Genomic DNA, 21,566 nt, shown 5'->3' with positions numbered 1-21,566 from the left:
AGCTTGAGCTGGCCCTGTTTCCTTTCAGTGTATGTGTTTTTCCTTCTCCCCTCGCTGGGGCCTTTGCCCCAAAGGAGGGAAGTGTTGAAGTAAGTGGGGCTTGTGTGCTTATGAAAGTCCAGTGCTCTGCCTGCATAGGCATCTGCAGCTCCCCTCAGCTACAGTCCAAGTCGTGTCTTTTCCCCTGTTATGGTTGACCCAGATCCAGTGCAAGGTTGTGGCACAGAGTGGGCAGGGCTGGAGGCGTCACTACGCTGGGACAGGGGATCCCAGCGTTGTGACTGCGGGAATTGAAGCTCTGCGCAGCTGTAGGAAGTTGGGCTGTTCTGAGTTGCTATCTGAATAAGTGCCAACCGTGGCCACCACCTCCCCACCTAGACCGCACTCCAGGCCCCCAGGCCACCTCTGTGTCCCTAGATGGAGTCTTTTCCCAGAACCTGACTCCCCTAGATCCAGTGCCGGGCTGTGGCGTGGGGCTGGGGTGTTCACTCAGCTCAGGCTGGGGCGTGCAGCGGGGGAGGCAGCAGCTGCTCGGACAGACCTCTCTCCGCCCTGTCTGGGGGCAAGCCAGCACCCACGCGCTCCTCACAGGCGGAGTCTAGGCTTCTTCAGCCTTTCTGTCTGTCCCAGCATTTCTCCACGCAGCCCAAGGGGGCTTGTCTCCTCCCACGTGGGACCCCAGGACTGGGACCCCCTGTCTGTGGCTCGACCCGCTCACTCCCCAGGGTGGTGTCCACCCGCGCAATCTCCCTGTTCCTCTCAGTACCCCCTCCCGGGGCCCAGATCCTTGACCAAGTGCTTTTCTTCTCATCCTGCCTGATTACATGGGAATCCTTCTTGCAGCCTTGGTTGTTTAGAAATTCTTCTGCCAGTTTCGTTAGTCTTCCATGAGACTTGTTCCACATGTAGATGTATTTTTGATGTATTTGTTGCGGGAGGTGAGCTCTACATCCTCTTACTCTGCCATCTGGCTCCCCATCCTGAAGCAACAGCCTAGGTTCTACTATTTCTAAAAATTCATCTAATAGGTTCTCTAAGGACCTATGGTCTGGCCCATACTTGCATCTCCAGCCTCATTTCGCACCAACCACCCTTTCTCTCTGCTTTTAGTCACACCAGCCTTCTTTAAATCCTTCCAAGAGGCATTTCTGCTCTTTGCTGTGAGACCTTTATCACATTCTTCTCTTTATATGAAATATTTCCTCTCTGCATTAGAGTAAGTAATACTAGCTGCTGCGACAAACTTAGAAGTGTCAATAACTGAATATAAAAGCTAAATTCTTGCTTATACAAAATCCATTGTGGATATTCCTGGTTGGTAGGTGGCCTTCCACATGATCCTTCAGAGACCCAGGCCCCTTCTGGCCATGGTTCTGTCATCCCATAGGACCTTAAGAGTACTTTATTGGATCTTATGCAACGGGTGGATAGATGGTTGAGTGAGGAGAGGGTGGTGAGAGACGTGGAGAATCCTGCAGGATGTTTTGAATGGGCTATGCCTGGAAACGGCATTTATCACTTCCACCCAGGTGGCATTGGCTAGAACTGAATCATATGCCTACATTTAGCTGCCTAGGAGGCAAGGAGAAACAGTTTAACTGTGTGCCCAGAAAGTAGAGGGAATGGTTTTGGTTAATACAGAGGTTTCTTCAACACGTACTACATCCCCCACTGCAGTCACTGATTACCTCCTGCCCATCCTTCAGATCTCAGGGACGCCTTCTCTTACCTCTGTGACTAGGTCAGATCATCTGAGTACTTCATACGCCTCTTCTGTGGCACTAACCACTGTTGTAAATTGACACTCCTTTGTGTTACTGTTCCTTCAGTGCTTGTTTCCCACTAGGTACCGTTCCTCGAGGATAGGAATTGTATCTCTTTTGCTCAATCCCAACCCAGTGCTTGGTACAAATAGTCATTCGGTAAATATCTATTGACCGAAGGAACCAAAATGAAAGAAAATGAATAGGTAATTGCCCTGTGGGCATCTAGTACTGCCCGGTGAGGCTCCAGAGGAAGTCAGACTGAAGTACCATCCCACTCCCAGCCCTTAGTGCTATCTGTGGCTCCCAAGTCTGACTCAACAGCTTTCAGTGTGTCCAAGCATCTGAAAGGCCACTGCCCAGCTCCTAGCCCCTCTGATACTATTTCATTGCTAATAGACACCCTGCCCAAGGTTGTCCCCAGGTGTTCCAGCCACTCTTCTCAACAAGGATTGTGTATTTTTGCCCTTCAGAGGCTGGCCTCATAGGGATAGAGTGGCCTTGGGGCCCCAGACGGCCATGAGGCCTGCCTTACCCTACTGGCTCTGCTTATCCCTTAGATGTGTATGTCCCCCTGACCTCCTGTCCCCCATCCCTCCCGAGATCAGTCCCCAGAACAGGCTTTGGTGAAAGAGACTTATCAGTGCGGTTGACAGACTGACAGGGTATATAGAGGTTGCACTGACCGGAGGTAAAGTGTCAGACAAATCGTATCCTGAAGTCAAAGTCAATGCCTTGCCAAATTTCTGGGCTCCTTGCAAGACAAGTGCTATATGCATTTGTTCTTATTGTTTTGTCACTAGCATCCTCAATACTTGGTATAAGCTACCTATCCAGTGTGGAGAAGGGGAAAAAATTCTTACCTTTCAAACGTGAAACAGTGATAGTGGAATTTTGGAGAGGAGGGCAAAGGTATTCTGGGTGTGAACAGGTGAAATTGCAGGGATAAAACACTACGCAGCAGTAAGTCCTGTCCCCAGCAGCCTCACTCCCCCAGCCCCACCCCCACCCAGACCTAGCAAACACGCAGCCCTGCATTGTGGGGCCTGGAAGCACTTGGGCAGAGGTGTGGGGTGGTATTGATCTGATGCTCTCCTGCGTTCCTTACAGATTGCAAAGGAAGATGCCATCCTGCCGGTAGCTCTCTTCCCATCTCTCTGCGAGCTCATCTTTCATAACAACCCTCTGGTGGCCCATACACGGGGTATGGTACCCACAAACCTGCCCCCTGAACCCAGTCCCCAAGAGGCAATGTGGGCATCCTCATCCCTACCTTAGTGCCAAGCCCTGCTCTGCATCGTGGGTAGACAAGGTTCATAGTGCACTGGGGGCTGTAGAAAACAACAGCACGTGCTCTGCACTAGCTCATCCTGACAGCAACCCTGTGAAGCAGGTATTTTTGTCCCCATGCACAGTAGATGAAACTGAGGATCAGAGAGGGTCACAATCTACCCAAGGTCACACAGCAAAAAAGAGGCAGTGCTGGGAATGGACTATAGAATTATCTAGATCCTGTGTGAGCTCTGTAATGACATTGTGCTTTGTGGAACAGGTCTGTTGTGACCTTACTGCCTACTTCCCCGTTGGGGAGGAGTGTGAGGCTGAACTGCAGAACCCTCCCCACCCAGAGCACACTGAATGCAGTAGATGCTGTGTCAGTAGCGGAACCCACTGGACAAGATGCAGCAGCTGGAGGCATTTTAGAATCCTGGGCCCTGGAGTGATACTAGGGTATTCTAATCTCTGCTCTACACTGTCTTCATTGTCTTGGGCAAATTCATGAACCTCTCCGTGACTCCGTTTCCTCACCTGTCAAATGGTCATAATACAGCCCCTCCCAGGGCTGGTGTGAGAATTAAGTAAGTTTATACCTGTACGTGAACAGTGCCTGGCACACAGCAGCCCCCAGTAAATGTCAGCTAACAGTAATCTCGTTTTCCCACCATGGCTCCAGGGGTCCCTCCACTGCTAAAAAGCTTCCTCCAGGAGTGGCTGGGAATCCGCTTAATTCGAAGGAAGATGGTAAAGGCTAAGCATCATATTTTGATGCCTCGGAAAGACTCTCGGAAGGTAAGCCTTCGAAGACAGGACCCCCAAGCCCAGGGGGAGCTGAGCCTATTTTAATGCCTGCAGACCAGCCTGGCAGCAGAGCTGCTCCCTCCCACAATGCTGGGATCCCTCCATTAGGTTTGTAGTAGCCGCTTTGTCTTCTCTTTCCCTCGCTCTCTTACGTACAGTTACACTCAGGAGTGACGAGACCCAAAAGTCAGAGTAGGAAGGGGCCTGGGAGGGCATTGTGTCTGACCCCCTAATTTTACAGAGAAACTGAGGTCCAGAGAAGACTCTATGGAGAAACGGGGAGAAATCAGTCAGAAGGCCCAGGTGTGAGTCTGGCTCCATCATTTTTCATAGCTGCCTGAACTTGGGCACGATTTCCACTCTCTGAGCTTCAGCTTCCCAACTCTAAAACCCCTCAGAGCTGCTGAGAGGACTGGATGAAGCAACAGATATAAAAATACTTTATAAACTCCCTAAACCCTACCAATGCAAGTTATAGTCACCGATGGCAATCAGGAATGGCTGGATCAGACCTAGAATACGCATCTCCTGTCTGAATCTTAGGAGGCATTTCCTAATGTTGAGAGTGGTCTGCTCCCTCAGTACCTCCCCCAGCCAGTGGTCTGAGACTTGCCTTCTAGGATGCCATAAAGTAAGTCAAATCCCTCTTTCATCCGAAAGATTTCAGAAATTTCTGTGAAATCCTTCTCCCTCCCGACCTTTAGTCTTCCTGTAGCCAAAAGCTGGACTGGGCATTGCTGATCCCAAAAGTTAAGTGCAGTTATTCCCTGGCCACTCCCCTCCACAGTCTGCCTCTGTACACCCAAGCTCTTGTCTTGAGCCCTCAGAGGACCAGAGCAGCATTTAAAACCAGAAATGGAAATTCAGAGGGTTTCTGTCATCTTTCTCCTTGTCCGTTTCCTCCTCTAAGGATCCTGCCACCTTCCTTCCCATCAGCCAGCTGGGGAGGGGCAGAATCAGAGTGAGCCGGATGCTAAGTATGTAATCCTGCCTCCCACGTGCAGAGCACCCATGCTGAGACTTGCACACGCACTACCCCGTAATCCTCACCACAGACAAGGAAACAGGCTCAGAGAAGTGAGATAATTTACTTGTTAAAAGGTAGTGTTGGGGTCCAGGGGCACCGCTACAGTTCCAACTAATAGAAGATAAACACAAATATCAGTGGCCAGGTGAGAAGGAAGTCAGTGCTTTGTGAATCTAGGCAAACACCGTCTAACCTCTAGTGCAGGCTAGACTGAAGAGTGTGGTGTGGTCTGCAGGCAGGTTGGAGATGCTTACATGTCCCCGGTGTGCTGCAGAGTTGGGCTGGATGTACAGCCTTTTACTCACTCAGCTACACAGACCACGTTGCTGGCCCACCCTCATTCTAGGCATGGACAGGACAGGGGGAAAATGGAGAACCTGCCAGAACCCACCCAATGTGCAACCAAAAAGCCGTGTGAGTCCTCTGTGTGTGAGAACACAGATGGGAGATGAAGTGGTCTGCCCTTGATGATCAGTAGTCCAGGCCATCTGGGACACAGGGCCCAGTGACTCTCAGCCTCTGACCAGTCAGGTTATCCAGGCTTCCCTCAGGAAAGTGGTGGTAGGATAGAGAGGGAGCATCCCCAGCAGTCCTCCAGCACAGACCTGTGAGAGGGAGGAATAACTGTGGCCCCTTCCCCACCAGCCAGCAAATGGCACTTGGTGTTTTGGACATGGAGGCATGGGTTCTGAAAAAAGACTCTGAGTCCCTCAGGCTTCATGTCTGAACACTGAGATTTTACATATTTCAAAAAGGAAATATTTTCTTAAAAAGAATCCTATTTTATAAAACAGTCATCCTTCACACCCCCTAGTTTGTTAGGTACATTTGTGGACACCATCTCATTTGGGAGAACTCTGCAAGATAGTCAGGCAGGGGCTATTCTCCCATTTTATAAGCTCAAAGGATAGACTGTGCTTGAGATCTTTCCACTGCACTGCATGGCCTGTCAAAGTACAGATATAAGTGGACCAAATACCTTTGAGAAGGAATAAAAACAATCCACCGTGTGACTAGCGAGGGGAAGCAGAAGTAAGCCCAGCTGCGGGAACCTGGGCACATGGCTCTCTCCTGGCAGATGAGGCAAAGGAGGAGGGGGAAGGATGACAGGCTTTTGCTAATTAAGGAAGCTGGGCAGTTCACTGCGAAAGAAGTTATCTCCTTGGGTCTAAACCCTGAGAAAGATTTGCCTTATGGATCTTTATGTAAGGTGTAGGGACTGGCAACCTGAAAGGGACCCGGTGCTGCTGCCTTCCAGAAAATGTGGGACCATCTCCCTCAGGCCCTCCTAGGAGACCCTGAAGAAAGTCAGGGGCACTGTGGGCCACCTTGATCAGAGGAATGAGGCTACTGAAGACCAGAGTGTTGTGGCCAGGGATCCAGAATGAGGCCTGGAGCCTCTGCCACTGAACAACTCTGTGACCTTGGACAAGTCATTTTACCTCTCTGGGCCCCCGTTTCCTTATTTATAAAATGAGGACATGTATTTACTGGGTAGTTTGAGGTGTAAATAAAACATGTCATGTACAGGGTACATCGTAGATGCCCAGTAAGTGTGATTTTGTCCCCTCCCTCCCCCGTGAGACCTCACCCAGTGCTTTAACCACCAAACCAGTTGGCCTTAGGCTGGTGATGTCCAGGAGGAGAGATTCTGATTAGAAAGGAAACCAATTCAGCCCTTCTACCATGACAGGTGAAAACCCAAGTCCCAAAGGTGCCAAAGCAGCCTCTGATTCTCCATCACCCACCCGTGACCACAATCAAGCCTTCCTCAAAGGAGATGCTGGAGTCAGAGGCAGAGCCAACTAAAGAGCTGCCCCCTACCAAAACCGTTTCTGTGGAGCGAGAGATGCCCATTGAGGGCCCAGAGGGCCTTCCCCTGTCCCACCGGACCTTCGTGCCACTGCCTCCCATCTGCTCTGACTCCACTGAGCATAGTGAAGAGACATCCCGCTGGAACGTTGCTGCTGGTCGCCTCAGCCCAGACCAGCCATCAGATGAGGACACCAAGAGCACAGAGTCCATCTTCTTGACCCAGGTACCTGGACTCACCGTCTCCTGCCCATCTGTTCCCAGCTCCCATGGGTTCCTGTACAACCCTTAAATGGCTGGACTGCTTTAGGCAGCTGGCACTAAGCACAAGGCAGATCTGGAAACCAGCACCCTTGGCAGGGCCTGCAAGCCCCTTCTGAGAGTTCCACTGATCCAAGGCTACTGATATGGACACCCATGGGGACAAGTCATGGTCCTGTGACACAGATAGCATCTGGGATTTGGCTGGGGCATTGGTTCAGATCAGTTTCTTGGAAGGGTTTGCTGCTACCTCTGCCTGTCACCTCACTTCTGATGTTGCATCTGAACCCTGCGAACACAGATGGATGAGACTTGGGTCCTGCCCTCAAGATGTCCTCAGTCTGATAGGGGAGATGGACAGGAACGATGCATGCAGTCAGTGCTGAGACTGAGGAAGACTCAGGGGCTGGGAGCCTAGAGGAAGGAGGGATGCCTTTGTCCTAGACCAAGAGGACTTCCTGGAAGCAGTTCAAATGAGCTGAGCTTTGCAGGCTGAGTAGGAGTTAACAAGGTGAAGACCTGGGCAGCAAGGACATTCTGGGCAGAGTGAACAGTGTGAAGCAGTGTACAGAGGAAGGAAATTGAAATGGTATGTACAGGAACCATGAATGATTCAGTGTAAATACAGTAGAAAGGTGACATGTAGGAAAAGGGAGCTATAAGGCTGGAGGAGTTGGTAGGGCCTCACTGAACTTCTTACTGTAACATTTTCCTCCCTGATCTTCCTGCCTCCAGTCTTGCCCCTCCAGTCTGCCAGATCATTCCAAGATGTACATCCATCCATAAATCATCTCTCTATCCATTCATCTCTTACTTGTTCCACAGATGACTTATAGTGACATACAAATTCATACAGTATAAAAGTATCTTTATGAACTAGATCAGAACCTTTTTGGAACAAAACAATATAAATAAACAAGTACTAAATATAATTGAGAGAGTTGGATAAAAGGAAGATATGGACAGGAAAGGAAATAAGAAGTGTAAGGCTAATTCTGTCACTCAAATGTGTACATCATGCACTGCCGCTCTCATGATAGAGGTGTATTGCCAAAATGCAATTTGAGCTTCCTAGTGGCCTAAGCAATAGTCAATTATGAGTCACCATGATTGAAAAAAACAGTCTTTTCCCCCGCTTGCCTAATTGCCCAGGCTATAACCTCCAAAACAATGTTGTCTTTTTCCTCCTGATCTTAGCAGACAAATGTTCAGTCTTTCACCACTAATTATGATTAATTGTGGGTTTTTCATAAATGCTCTTTATCAGGTCAAGGAAATTTCTTTCTATTCCTAGTTTGTGGAGTATTTTTTATCGTGAAGCAGTTTTAGATTCTGCCAAGTGCTTTTTCTGTGTTTGTTGCGATCATGTGGTTTTTGTCCTTTATCTATTGATATGGTATATTACATTAATTGATTTCCAGATGTCAAATCAACTTTGCATACCTGGGCTAAATCCCACTTTGTCATGGCATATAATCCTTTTTATACATTGATGGTTCAGTTTGCTAGTATTTGGTGGGTATTTCTGTGTTTGTATTCATGGGGATATTGGTCTGTAGTTTTCCTTTCTTGTGATATCTTTCCCTAGTTTGGGTTTCAGGGTAATACTGACTTCAGAGAATAAGTGTTCCCTCTTCCTCTTTTTTTGGAAGTGTTTGTGAAGGATTGGTGTTAATTCTTTAAATGTTTGGTAGGATTCACTACCGAAGCCATCTGGTTCTTGGCCTTTCTTTGTGGAAAGTTTTTAAATTACTAATTCAATCTCTTTACTTGTTATAGGTGTACCCAGATATTCTATTTCTTTTTCAGTCAGCCATAAGTTTTGTTTTTGTTTTTTATAAATTTATTTATTTATTGGCTATGTTGGGTCTTTGATGCTGCACACGGGCTTTCTCTAGTTACGGTGAGCGGGGACTACTCTTCATTGTGGCGAGTGGGCTCCTCATTGCAGTGGCTTCTCTTGTTCAGAGCATGGGCTCTAGGCATGTGGGCTTCAGTAATTGCAGCACATGGGCTCGATAGTTGTGCTCATGGGCTCTAGAGTGCAGGCTCAATAGTTGTGGTGCATGGGCTTAGTTGCTCCGCGGCATGTGGGATCTTCCTGGAGCAGGGATTGAACCCATGTCCCCTGCATTGGCAGGCGGATTTTTAACCACTGTGCCACCAGGGAAGTCCCCTTAAGTTTAATAAAGGGTATAACTACATTCCTACTGGTTTTATAAAAATGTTTTTATAACACCATCATGGTAAGGCTTAAAAAGTGAATCCAGACAGTGTTCACTCACCCCTTTTAAAACTCTTCCGTGGCTTGCCATAACAGTGAGGATAAAGAAAATACAAACAAAACAAACGACCTCAGCTTGGCATTTAAAGGTCCTTACTGACCTGGGCCCTGCTTATTGCTTCAGCTGCCTATCTCTTTATGGTACCCTCCAACCAACCACACCAATTTTTTACTCCCCGCAAATGCAGTTTGCTGTTTCTTAACTATGCAGCTTTGCCCATGCTATTCCCTGCCTGCAAAAGTCTTCCTTTCTCATCACCTGCAGTCCACCACCAGCCCCCCCCCCCACCACCCCCAAACCCCCGCCTGGGGATGCCTCTCCTGGTTACGACTTAGCTCAGGCTTAGGCAACAATCCCTCCAGCAAGCTTCCTGGCCCCCCAGGCTGGTCAGGGCTTTCTGTAGGCTCACCTAGAACCTTGTGCTCCCTTCTGTTACAGCACTTATCACAGTGTATGGTAACTGTCTACTTTCATGTCTGCTTCCTCTCACCCCAGTCTTGGTTCTTGCCCTTAACAGGATCCAGCATGGGGACCCACACAGAGCTCGGAAATGTTAATGGAATGCATTTTCTTTCTCTGCTTGGGCACAGGTCAGTGGGCTGTCTTCCTCCATCTTCCAGAGGGATGATTCAGAGATAAAGGAGGAAGACCAAAGACCACCACCCACAGAACTCAGAGGGGTGAAGAGGACTCAGAAGAAGCTCCCATCTGCCTCCTTCCCCAGGAAGTGCCATGGCTACAAGGAGCTGCTGACAGCCAAGCCTGATCCGGCCTTCACTGAGCCGAAAGGTATGTGAGAATGGCTCCAGGGCGAGGGGCCCTCTCCATAGCCCAGAGCAAGTCAGGGCAAAGCCAAGGCTGGTGCCAAGCCACTTTTCCAGGCCAGGGTGCTATCTTCTGTCTGAATGTCTGTCAGAAGGTCCCTGAGGGTGTCCTGGTTTGAGGCCCTACTTGTCAGGACCCCTGGCCTGGACCTGGACCTTCACTGGCTCTTGGGGAACCACAGCTGTTCAGAGATTCCAGCCAGTCTGGACCCAACTGCTTTGGTTTGAAAAGTCTTTCCAAGAAGGGTTTGATGAACAAACACCCAGACTGGTCAGATTCCCAAGGCCCTCCAAAGTGAACACCCCAAATCCTCCCTATTTGGTTTGAGACAAGGGAGACAATACCTTCTCTGACCCCTGATTTCAGACGGATGTGTTATCTGTACTGGTGCTCAGCTGTGCTCTGTCGGGTGTCAGTCTCTACAGTTAATGGGTTACCTGGGGTCACTCCCTTTCCCCACTCCTGTGCTGTTTTTCCATTAGGATCTGTGCACATAGGAAACAAGTATTCACTGAATCAATAATGGAACTTCTGGCACCAGAACAGGTCAGGGCAGAATATGGGAACAGTGTTTTCTTCTTCGAGCCCCTCATCCTTTTACTCAGGGCTGCTATGAAATGGGGAATGAAGAAATTAGGGGAGGCATCCAGGAGGAGGGGGCTATGCCCTGACCTTGCCTTTTTGCCCTAGGAATCCAGAAGAATGCACAGGCCTTGCAGCACATGTTGAAACACCCACTTGTGTACCGCTCCTGCAAGCCCAGGCTGGACCCTCTTCAGAAACACTATGTTCCCAAGGAGAAACGGGTAAACCTTCACCACACTGTATATGTGAACTGCCTGTCAGGACCCCACAGGTACAGAGGTGGCTGTCACCTTGGGACCTTCAAAGAGCCATGTTATTCCCTAGTGCCCCCAAGTTCTCCCCTGCCTGTCATTGTGACTGTATGAGGGAGTGAGGCCATGAAAGTCTGAGCATAAGACTGGGATAACACTCTGCTCTCTCACCTCCCATCAGACCCAGAGGATCCCTATTCCACCCCCACGGAAGACGCAAGCCCAGCTGCTGGATGACATCCTCATTCGCATGCGGGACCCCCGGAACATGACAGAGGCGCCACTAGGTATGGCTCTGGCCCCCAGTCCTCATCTGCCAGGATCCAAGATCTAAAAGTTTACTTACCTGCTGGTATAAGGCAAAGGGCTTGTGTTGGAGCAGGAAGGGCCCTTAGCATCTGCCCCAGACCTTCCTGTGTGCAGATGGAGAAACTGAGGCCTGAGGGAGGCAGAGAGTTGCCTGAAGTCACACAGCATGTTACCAACGGCTTGAGACAGAATCAGAAGGGCATACATCTGGCTTTCTAGTGCCCAAGCTGGAGAGGCCATTTTCAGGCCCTTAATTAACATCCTGTTCCCACCCCATCCCACTTTCCAGGGGGCTCTGGACCCAGTCCCCGCTGCTTTGGGCTAGGTGGGACCCAGGGTGACCTTGGTGCCCCTCCTGGCTTTTCTCCCTGCAGGAGCTGTCCTGCGCCAGCGGACAGAGCAGCGGCTGGTGAACCAGAAGCAGTACCTGGAGGCCAAAAGGCTGCTGAAGGAGTTTCGTGCACGCTACCGGCGACTGGTGCGCTGCTCGCTGCGGACGGTGTTTGGGGCCACAGCGCCACCCCAGGTCCGCCCAGCACTGAGCGAGGGCCAGCCTAAGTTCGGGCGCTTCCTTGAGTTCATGGATGAGTTCTGCCAGGAGCCCACAGCCAGTGACTCGAAAGGCTAGGGCTGTGCACAGGGCCATGTGCGCCACTCAGCCTGCGCCCCACACCCTCCATGAAGGCGCCACGCCCTTGACCACTCCTTGGGACAGATGCGGGCCTCCAAGCTCTGCTCAGCCTCGCTCGCTGGCCGCAGAGAGTGGGGAGCTCATCAGGACCTCCCCTCCCTGGGCTGGGCTGGGCAGGAACCGGCACCTGGCCCAACAGCAATAAAGAGTGGGTGCATAGAGCAAGAGAGCCTTCATTCCTTTTTGGAGCCTGGGCCAGGTTGTCGCACTGGGGAAAGAAACCCCAGCTGATGTGCATCCCTAGTCCTATGGGAAACCTGCCTGAGTCACACAGAGTGATAACACTGTGTTATCCCACAGAGCTGGGATAAGCACTAGGACAGAAAACGAGGTTGATGAAACAGAGAAACAGCACAGAACCTAAGGCTCAGAGAAGTTGGTGACTAACTTGCTCACAGCCAGGAGAGAGAGAGAGTGTGTGTGTGTGTGTGTGTGTGTGTGTGTTGGGAGCAGGGTGGGTGCAAAACTGAGGCCCCTAAGATCCTGAAAGCCTCTCGGCTTTCTCTGTTGGGCAGCTTTTTCCACTGTGAGGGCAAATGTGGGGAGGGAGAAGAGAGGACTGGGAACTTCCTTATTAGTTGGCCAGACCACAAAGTTGGGACAAGTTGAGGGGAGGGCTTACATGGAGTTTCCCAAGGTCTTCTAATCCAGGACATAAACTGAAGTCCCATATGCAAATATAATGTGATGTGGCTCTAAAATAGACTCTGGGACTGTGCAAAGTCAACCTGGACTCAGGGGTAAGTAAGCTAGTTCTGGCCAAGGCAACCTATGAGGTTGCCCTATTCTTGTGAATGCACAGTAGTCAGCACCTACTACAGAGGAGGGGCAGGAGAAGGCCACTGGGGCTGAATCCTGGAGACGGATGCTGGGTGTGACCTAGGCACCTGGCCATGACTGCTCCTAAGACTACTCTCCTGGAGGTGCCTACAATTCAGACCTGGGGAGCAGGCCTGCAGTTCCCAGGGTCCAGGAAGCAGTGGCTTAAGGATTAAGGATCCACAGCAAGGCACAAACTCTTGCAACCTAAAGTGCAATTAAGGCGATTATAGAAATATAGTCTTATAGCCACAGATCTGTGGTGCAGTATCTGCTGTATTTCAAGTGTGAGATTATTAGGACACAAGTGTTCGCATATTATCATACTTAACCACAGACACTTATGTGTGGCCATTTACATATTTACACCAAGCTGTGGTCATACCAGACACACACATTCAAGTTCAGACCGTCACAAACAGTCCCATACACATATCAAGTTACAAAGTCAGTTACATCTCACTCATTCACACAGGCACCCGGACAGATTCAGGTAATACAGTGCTACCCTCAGCAGCACGCGTGTGCCAGGGCACGTTGCTGACTTACCATGGTGGCTCTCCTCGGCCCAAAACCACCCTTCTGCTAACGTCAGGAAGGAGAATCCACCCCATCGTTCACACTGTAAACCTTGCTAGGTTCAAGTTCGGGAGATCTGGAATGCTCCCTTCAGCCAGAAACACTATCAAACCATAAGCTCTCAGGCCTGAAAGCCTCCTGGGAACATCCTATACTAGCCTCAAGGCAGGAAGCCTCTTGTAATCTCCCCAACAGATCATTCAGCTCCTGCTTGCACATCTAGTGACAGGGAGCTCATTCCCTCCAAAGGCTGGGAGTTTTTCTTTGTTGGGAAAACTACTGGATGGCTCTAGCCATTGGACTAACATCTGCCTAAGTCCTTCAGGAGTCCTAACTCTGCTTTTGGGCCCAGAGTATATCTCCTCTCTCTGCCCTGCCAGGCCAGTCTTTACTGATACGAGACTATCCTGAAGAGGCTATACCCATCTAGGCCACTCTTAACTTTCTCAGTTATGCCACATGGGATACCATCTGAATAAACTGGTTCTCCCATCATTCTGAATGCTGAAGCAAGACATTCCAGTACAGGGCACCTCCCAGAGCAAAGATAGCACCAAAACTCAAACACACATAGTCTAAACTCAGCTCAGATTTGCCTGAGATTGCTCTCCAGAGATAAGACTTTGACTAGAAACAGAACATTCGTGAGTTTGCTTTACTGTATTCTCAACTTTGGCCTCTCCTCAACCTGGCAAACCTACACTGAAAAATGCACTTTGGTATTGTTTAAATAACACATCATCCCACTTGATCCCTTGTTGGCAGAAGCATCTCTGACAGGGCGTGCCCTGTTCTTAGTCCTCTGTCTTTGTCAAAGTGCTCTTTATGAGGAGTTGGAGAGGAGGCAGGCAGCAGTGGCAGTGCCAAGGAGCTAGGCCCCTGTCTCCACTCTAATGCAGACAGCAGGTTGACTAAAACCAAAACCCAAACCATTTTCTATTTCTGGGTGGGAGGGGATAAGGCCCTAAGAACAACTGTTTATATGAAGATTAAGAGTAAATAGCACATCAGTCACACAGACAAAAAGATCCATTAGTTGGCATTTAAGAGGATCATTTTTCCCTTACATAGTTATCCATTCTCATTAGAACTTTAAGGTTCGGCTGGAGGTTACAGGTTGAACCCACTGAGGGAAAGCCCCTGCTCCCACTGGTGGCACAGCTTGGAGAAAGGGCAGGGCCTACAAGGGAGAATCTGCTGCCATCTGGAGGGCCCAAAGCTGCTCTTGAGTTCTCAGGGCTTGATCTTTGAGGAGTACATTCCCTGTCTTTACCCCTTATTAAATGAGAGGAAAGGAAGAAGAACAAGCCTGGCCTTACCTTGGCTTTGTTCAACTAGTTCGTAAGACACCAGAAAAGGTAGAAAGGGAGACTGCCCCGAGTTTGAGGTTGCCTCCCATAATTACTGAGACAAGGCATTAAGGAAGCATTTACTCACAAAGCAAAGTGTTTAAATATTTTTCTTAGGAAAAAAAATACTGATAATACAAAGAACAATGTGCAGATTCAGTCTTGGCACGTCTTCATCCAATGTAACCAATTTCTAAACTGGTGACTTCTGTATATATCTTACTGTGGGTAATGTGTAAAGATGCATATCTGGATCACCCTTGTAGTCTATTCAGCAGCCTCTTTTCCTAGACTCCCACCCCCACCCCTCAAAAAAAAAAAAAAAAAAGCAGACCTGCTTTCTCACCGAGTCACAAGAATTTATAAGCAGCTACACTCACTTCTAAAAGCCACGCCAAAAGACCAATCTGTGGGTTAATGAGGAAAAGGCTGGCTGAGAAAAGTTAAGTCCCCAAGGAGTTCTTGATTTTCAAAGAAAAGTGAAGGGTTGGCTGGGTTCTAATCCTTGGTAGTTAAAATGACGCTATTCCAATCAAAATATTCACTTCCCAAGATTTCACATTCACATTACTCTCACTATGGGGGTCTTCCCTACCTGGGTGTGTATTCAGGAGATCTGGGTACATTTTAATTCTAACTGAAAAAAGCAGGAAGAAAAAGCTGTTAATCATTTGGGTGTCCCCCACATTAGCAGAGGGAGGAGGGGGAGAGAGAGAGTGTGTGTGTGTGTAACTTAGAGGACTATTCATTCAGACCCTAGACAACTACAGTACAAAATATGACACAGGGCACTGAACCTCAAGTTCCTCATTTCTTAAAAGAAGAAGGGCATCAGGAGGGACAGTATGACTTGGATAATTTCCATGCCCATTCCAGCTAAGATTTTATGATTATGATCCAGCCTTCATTTTCTTTCCCTTCCTCTCCTGCTGACCTTCCACCTCAATGGAAAGCCACTCAGGAAAAAAGGAAAGGAATCCCAAGTTTCTGCCAGCTCAGGTGAGAGATCTGTTTGGGGGAAAGGTTAGTAGGTTACTAAGCTGAAATGTGAGCCTCCTCTGACCATGTCAATGACCCACAACCTTCCTCATTTCTTGGGGCTTTATGCTAAATGCAGCTCCTAAGGAGATGCTATTGTCCTATAATCGCTGGAGGAGAAAAATCATTCTCCTCTGGTAAAATTATATAAGAAATGGAAAACAGTATTGCAATCGAATTCACAAATACTGATGGGAGTATCTAAAACATTCAAGGGTGCTTGACAGTACCTTGAATGGGCCATCCAAGATAATCACCATGGCCTTTCATGAAACAATTAACGAACTCTCCAGCCACACATAAATTCAAATACATTCCAGTAGACACTGAGATCATCAAGAGCAGGGATTGTCCTTTCCATCTTTATATCCATGACCCAGCACAGGGCTGGCACAAGTTCAAAGCTCAGGAAATATCTGTCAAATGGAACGAAAAGGACGAACAGCACAGCCTTCGGTCATCAGCCTCACCAATCAAGCACAGTGGCAGCTTTCCATCTTAGTTTGTCAGTTTGCAATCACATAGCAATTAATTAAGCAGCTTTAATCTCTTAAGGGCATTTTCTTTAAGAGAAAATGAACAAAAAACACAGAAGGCATTCATCACCAGTGCTTCCTCCAGGCAAAATTTTAAAGATTAAATTTAAAAAAATAAATGAAGCCACTTACAAAAGGTTTTCCTGGGAAACTTCAGCCAAGAAGAATCAACCTTCCAAAAAGAGGCAATTATATGAAAGGGGCCAGGGGCTAGATACATAATCCCCAGATCTGACATCAACCCAACACACACAGATGACTTCTTCCAGCAATACAATCAACAGATCATGAACACATTCCCAAGTATCTTTCCCACTTAATAAAAAAAGGGCTAAGAGCCCCCTTCTCAGGGCATCATGTTTCTTGGATTTCCCATCAGAATGACCTCCATCCTCCAACCTCTCATAAGTTCCCCTTTAATAAGAAAAAACACAGAATGCATATACACAAGGAATAGAGTTAGTAGAACATGGGAAATTTCTATCGTGAATCAGATTCCAATGATTCGTGAGAAATGTTTGCTTTGTGAGATAATGTATCTTTCATTCTAGCTCACAAACCCTCCCCATCATTCTGTTTTCCTTCCTTGTCTTTTTCTCCAAAGAATTCATGTCAACAAATCCATTTGTGACCAACTTCACAATCAAGCAACAGGGGAGGGAAATTTTTCAGAAAGAAGCGTTCAGGTTTCAGTTAAGTATGGGAAGCATCTTAAAATACAGATAATACCTTAGTGGTTTTACCCTCCTCCAAAGCCAAGCAGATTGAAGATTAAGCCTCCTCCCTCTTTAACCTAAACTGCTTTGCCTATATTTCAAGGACTGCTGCTCAACTGGAAGTTTGGAAACAACTGTCAATATCATTTGAGGCTCCACAGTAGGTGGTCAGTAAGCTGGATCCCGCTTTTCATTTGCCTAACAAGACATTTTCACTCTGCACCTGACACTAAAACTTGTTGCTACTGCTAAGCAATTTCTTAAAGTGAAAGTATCACTTTGGGGAAATATTTAAAATATATATCTTTTCTATTAAAAATATTTATCTTTTTTCCAAAAACAAAAATCAGTTCCAACTGAAAAGTGTTTTTCAAATTATTGGAGATATAGAAAAAGGTGACATGTGGAAAAATAAGTGTCTTTGCTACTACCAATGAGACTAGCCTTCCAGGAACATTTACTAAGATTGAAAAGGAACTCCATGAAATGGCAGTAACTGATGTCTTCTCTGAGGGCATCTAGTAAGTCACCCTCCCTGTCCTCTATAAACCAGAGCCAGCTCTCCTATCTTGGGCACCAATATGCCCTCCAGCAGCCTTTGGAGGGCATATGTTGCTGGTAGGACCTAAAACTGAAGTGGTATGAATATAAAGTAATGAGATTGATGTATATTTTCTAAACACACATCTGCACGTGTGCACACAGACACACAGAACACAGAACACATACATTCAGGTGAGTGACATTCCCCACCAAAGTAGTCACTGAGGAGGTTCCGCATATCTCGATGATTAACAAAATGCTTAAAATATCTCTGGAACTCCTCTTTGGGAACTGTTTATGAGCTGCCCAAGAAAATGGCTCTGACTGCTTTACTGCATCTCATTTCTGACTCCAAACCTTGTAGATAACCTACCTTCTCTTCCAAAAGCTTCAAATAGCTTCTGACTAGTTTCAAACTAAAATCTCTTTCCTATAAACCCCAAAGATTAAAGATTTGCTGAGAAGGGAGGCAATCTCCTGAGAAGAATCAAAAGTAGGTGATATAGTAAATCCTTTGTGAACTTGATAAGTGCGTCATTGTTCTGGATCTTAGCTTCTGCCTTAGTAAGAGGAGGAAGTTGGAATAGATGACCATTAACGTCCTTTCCAGTTCAAACATTAGATGTCTAGGTGTCTCTAGACTTTGAGGACAGTTCCAGAAATGTTTTCACCAATGGCAACATCATTGGAAAAACTATGCAGCATCCTGCTGAGGTCACCTGAGGAGGACAACATACATTGGGATATTATAAGATCTGAAAGGTTTGTTAAAATGCCAGTCACATGACTTTATAGTAACAGCTCATACATGCACAGGGAATGCCAGCCCACCTGAAATTCCCTAAAATCATCTTAATCCCTACTCTCAATGAGCCCAGATGGGCAGAAGCACCAAGCACCACCAGAGATGCAAAAGACACATGGTGTCAGCTGCTAAGGAAAATAAACCCCAAAGGTCCATGGGACTGAATTTACCAGCTGCATCCAGCTAGATACCTTGTTTACACAGTAGGGAGTTTCAGTATTGTTCTTGCCTGACTTCTGGGCAAATTTTTTGGATTTTAGATCAACACTGCAGATAACTCTTGGCCATACTGGAAAGTAATAATGAAGTCCAATCGAAGTTTATCTAACAGAGTGGAACCCCAGGAAAACAGAAGACTATAAACTGTAGGGATGGGGATAACTGCACAGTATATGTTTACACTTCCAGTCAATTTCAATTATCTGCATGTGGATTTTGCACAATCAATATTCAAAGCCCAGCTAGCTTTCTCTAGGCTCCCCTGGTATGTCCTTGGATTGCTGTCCATTATGGCAACCTCTTAAGTGTGGAAAATCCATGGGATTTGTTGTTGGGAGACCCAGCGGTCAGTCTGGGCTATGCCCTTAGTAGTTGAGAGAACCTGAACATCTGCACTGCAGTTTCATCATCTAAAAATGGGGCTAATACCATTTACATGTTAGGTCTCCTGAAAAGACCAAATTAAACAATGACTATGAACGTGGTCTGTCAACTATATAGCATTAATCAAATGTTATTTTTTAAACAAGGAATGTAAATTAATTTTTGTAGAAGCATAAAAACTGATTTCATTAGGTATTATTTACTTGTGGCAAGGGTAAGAAGTAGGGGGAACATAATCTTTTTGGATCTGCCAAAGAACTACACTGTTCTACTTTGAAAAAAGATGGAACTAATTTTTATCTGCAAAGCTGATTTAAACAACACCTACTGAAAGAAGTCAGGAGGTCTATCAGTTTGAGAAGGTATCCCCTTCTTCCTCTACCATTTCTAACCCTGGCCATTGTGCTCCTGAATCTCATTCCAAGCAGGTGCTGCCAGATTTGGCCCAGAAGCCCTAAGGGGTGAGTCACTTAGGGGGTGAGGAGTGCTTCTGGCCTGGGTCATAGGGAGGCAGAGATGCAGTTCCCTTGGATATATACTACAAAGGCCCCAAAACCTCTCAGTCGTATTAGACAGTGTTTTGCCATTAAAAGAAACCCAAAGTGAGAACACTCATTTCTTCAGGGTAAATGATCAAGCCCAAAGACCTCTGAAAGATAGGTAACACTGTTCATCAGGTGTTACTTGGCCCCAGCCATGCTACTGGACCGCAAGAGATACTGATCCACGCTTCCTTTTCGCCGACTCACAGTCCGTCTCTCATTGTCAAACATGCGCTGCAACTGCAGGGCCAGCTGCCGGTCCTCTTCCTCTTGCTGCAATTTCTGCTCCATCTCTCGCAGTACTGGGTCTGTTGGGACCAGACCCACCTCACCACTGCTTTGTCGCAGTTTCTTAAGTGAGCCATTTTGTTCCAAGTGCTTGGTCTTACAGCGTCTTTTCCTGCCCCGACGCAAGGAAGGAAGTGGCTCCTCACCTAGGTTGTCTGCCAGAACACCATTATGCAGATCAAAATGATTCACTGTCTTCAGCTGTTTCTTTGTTTTGAGGACCCCACCCAAAACACTGTTTTTAGGTAGCGCTGAATTAACTGCTGAGGTTTTCACAGCTGTTGTTATACAGGTTTTATCTAACTTGGCATCTGGGGATGACCCTAACCCTTCAAACTGCTCTTTCTCCAAAGAAGTCCCACTGGCTCCCACTTTGAGTTCTGAAGAACAGCAGGTTTCCAACGGGATCTCAGTGCTCCTTTTACTGTCACTGCCCTGTTCTGCTTTTGTCTGGCTAACAGAGGGGAAACAATCAAGGTCAGTGGGGGCAGGTCCTGTATACTCAGAGATTACTTGCCCACTGGACAATCTTGTATTTAAAGCCAGAAGAGACTTCTCCTTGCTAGAATGGGTAACTTCAGAGACTAGTAAGTCTTCCCCTGTTTCTGGAGCCAGGGAGGTGAGGGTGGCTTTCGAAAGGGTCTTTTTGATCTGCCGCTCCTGAAAGATCTGTTCCCACTTTTTGAGGATCCGTGGACTGGCCTCATAAGAAGTCTGCTTCTGCAGGCTTCTGTTTAGGTTGCGGGGTGTTGATTTGATGATGAGGGGACTCAGCACACGGCCATCAGGGAGTCTTTTGGGAGGAGTACATGGTGAGCAGACAATGGGCTTGAAATGGTTTAGTTCTTCGGAGATGCTATCATTGCTCTCAGGGCTGATGGAGCGCTCTGGCTTATGCAGGGAAGCCAAGGATGAGAGGGAGCTGAAGGGCAGACGCTTTTCAATAGTTAAGTCAGGGGCCGAGAGGCAGCGGTTGTTTTGGGTAGACAAGAGGACGCCAATGATGGGGTTGGAGGCTGGGGTCATGGTTGTGACCTGAAAAAGATTATATATATATACACACACACACACACACATATATTTTTTCTTCATAATTCCTTCTTGATGGTAGAGGGATAGGGAGGAGAAGGGTGAGGAAAGGGATAAAGGGTGATATAAGCCTAAGAAAAGTGGAAAATCTCTAACCTAGAATGCAACCACAATTTGAAATTCCTACACACTTGAAACAATTAATGAAATTGAAAATTTTAGGAAAAAAACTCATCTAGAACTTTTAAATAGGTTCTTCTAGTGGCCCTCATTCCACCCATCTGGCTACTAATTCAAACTCTCTTCCTTCACATCAATTTTATAAAATTCTCCAACATAATTAGTATGCCTAGGACCCATTCTGCCTCTTCTCATCTGGAATAGTTTCTTTTGTGGCCATGTGCAGGTTACGGGATAGGACTAGAGAGCCCCAGAAGCCTGTATCTGAGCTCTACCTTGGCTTTGCTGGTTGGGGCTGCTCTGAGTCTGTTCTTTGCTCTGTCCTGACCAGTGTCACTGCAGCTCTGACTCCTTTCCATCTTGGAATTTAGGTTCCTAAAAGAGAATAAATAAAAGACAAATAGTCAAAAGTAGCCCACAATTGCTAAGGAAAAAGAATGACAATCTCTTTTGTGCTTTCAAAGCCACGCAGCTACAACAGAAAATGAATTAACTTATTAACAAAATACATTCTAAGAATGAATTCTGTCCAAAGAGAGAGATTTCTCCAGAGAAGACATTTGGCTTAAGCCTTTGTTTCCAAACTGAGATCCTGCCTAAATAACACAAGATCAATTGCTATTTCACTCATGCTTAGAGAGATGTAGGGAC

At 47.2% G+C, this 21,566-nt stretch overlaps 2 protein-coding genes across 15 annotated transcripts in view; one reads left to right on the top strand and one right to left on the bottom strand.

Annotated features, from left to right (window-relative positions):
* XRRA1 (X-ray radiation resistance associated 1) overlaps positions 1-12,044 on the top strand; it is a 90,214-nt gene extending 78,170 nt beyond the window's left edge. For 12 of the 14 annotated variants that reach the window (XM_057749947.1, XM_057749951.1, XM_057749944.1 and 9 more), the window contains 7 exons: positions 2,874-2,967; positions 3,718-3,833; positions 6,563-6,907; positions 9,818-10,016; positions 10,743-10,858; positions 11,070-11,175; positions 11,572-12,044. In XM_057749947.1, coding sequence (XP_057605930.1) covers positions 2,874-2,967; positions 3,718-3,833; positions 6,563-6,907; positions 9,818-10,016; positions 10,743-10,858; positions 11,070-11,175; positions 11,572-11,825 — 1,230 coding nt within the window. In that variant the 3' untranslated portion in view covers positions 11,826-12,044. The remainder of the gene's footprint in view (positions 1-2,873; positions 2,968-3,717; positions 3,834-6,562; positions 6,908-9,817; positions 10,017-10,742; positions 10,859-11,069; positions 11,176-11,571) is intronic. The other 2 variants (XM_057749948.1, XM_057749949.1) reach the window with 2 other exon arrangements.
* A 789-nt stretch (positions 12,045-12,833) lies between these two features.
* RNF169 (ring finger protein 169) overlaps positions 12,834-21,566 on the bottom strand; it is a 92,014-nt gene continuing 83,281 nt past the window's right edge. The window contains exons 5-6 of the mRNA XM_057748256.1: positions 21,191-21,290; positions 12,834-20,741 (exon numbers count right to left, since the gene is read on the bottom strand). Of these exons, the coding sequence (XP_057604239.1) occupies positions 19,557-20,741; positions 21,191-21,290 (1,285 nt within the window). The 3' untranslated portion in view covers positions 12,834-19,556. The remainder of the gene's footprint in view (positions 20,742-21,190; positions 21,291-21,566) is intronic.

This window comes from Hippopotamus amphibius, chromosome 9, assembly GCF_030028045.1.
Source record: "Hippopotamus amphibius kiboko isolate mHipAmp2 chromosome 9, mHipAmp2.hap2, whole genome shotgun sequence".
Lineage (NCBI taxonomy): Eukaryota > Metazoa > Chordata > Mammalia > Artiodactyla > Hippopotamidae > Hippopotamus > Hippopotamus amphibius.
This window is presented reverse-complemented; position numbering and strand designations above follow the sequence as displayed.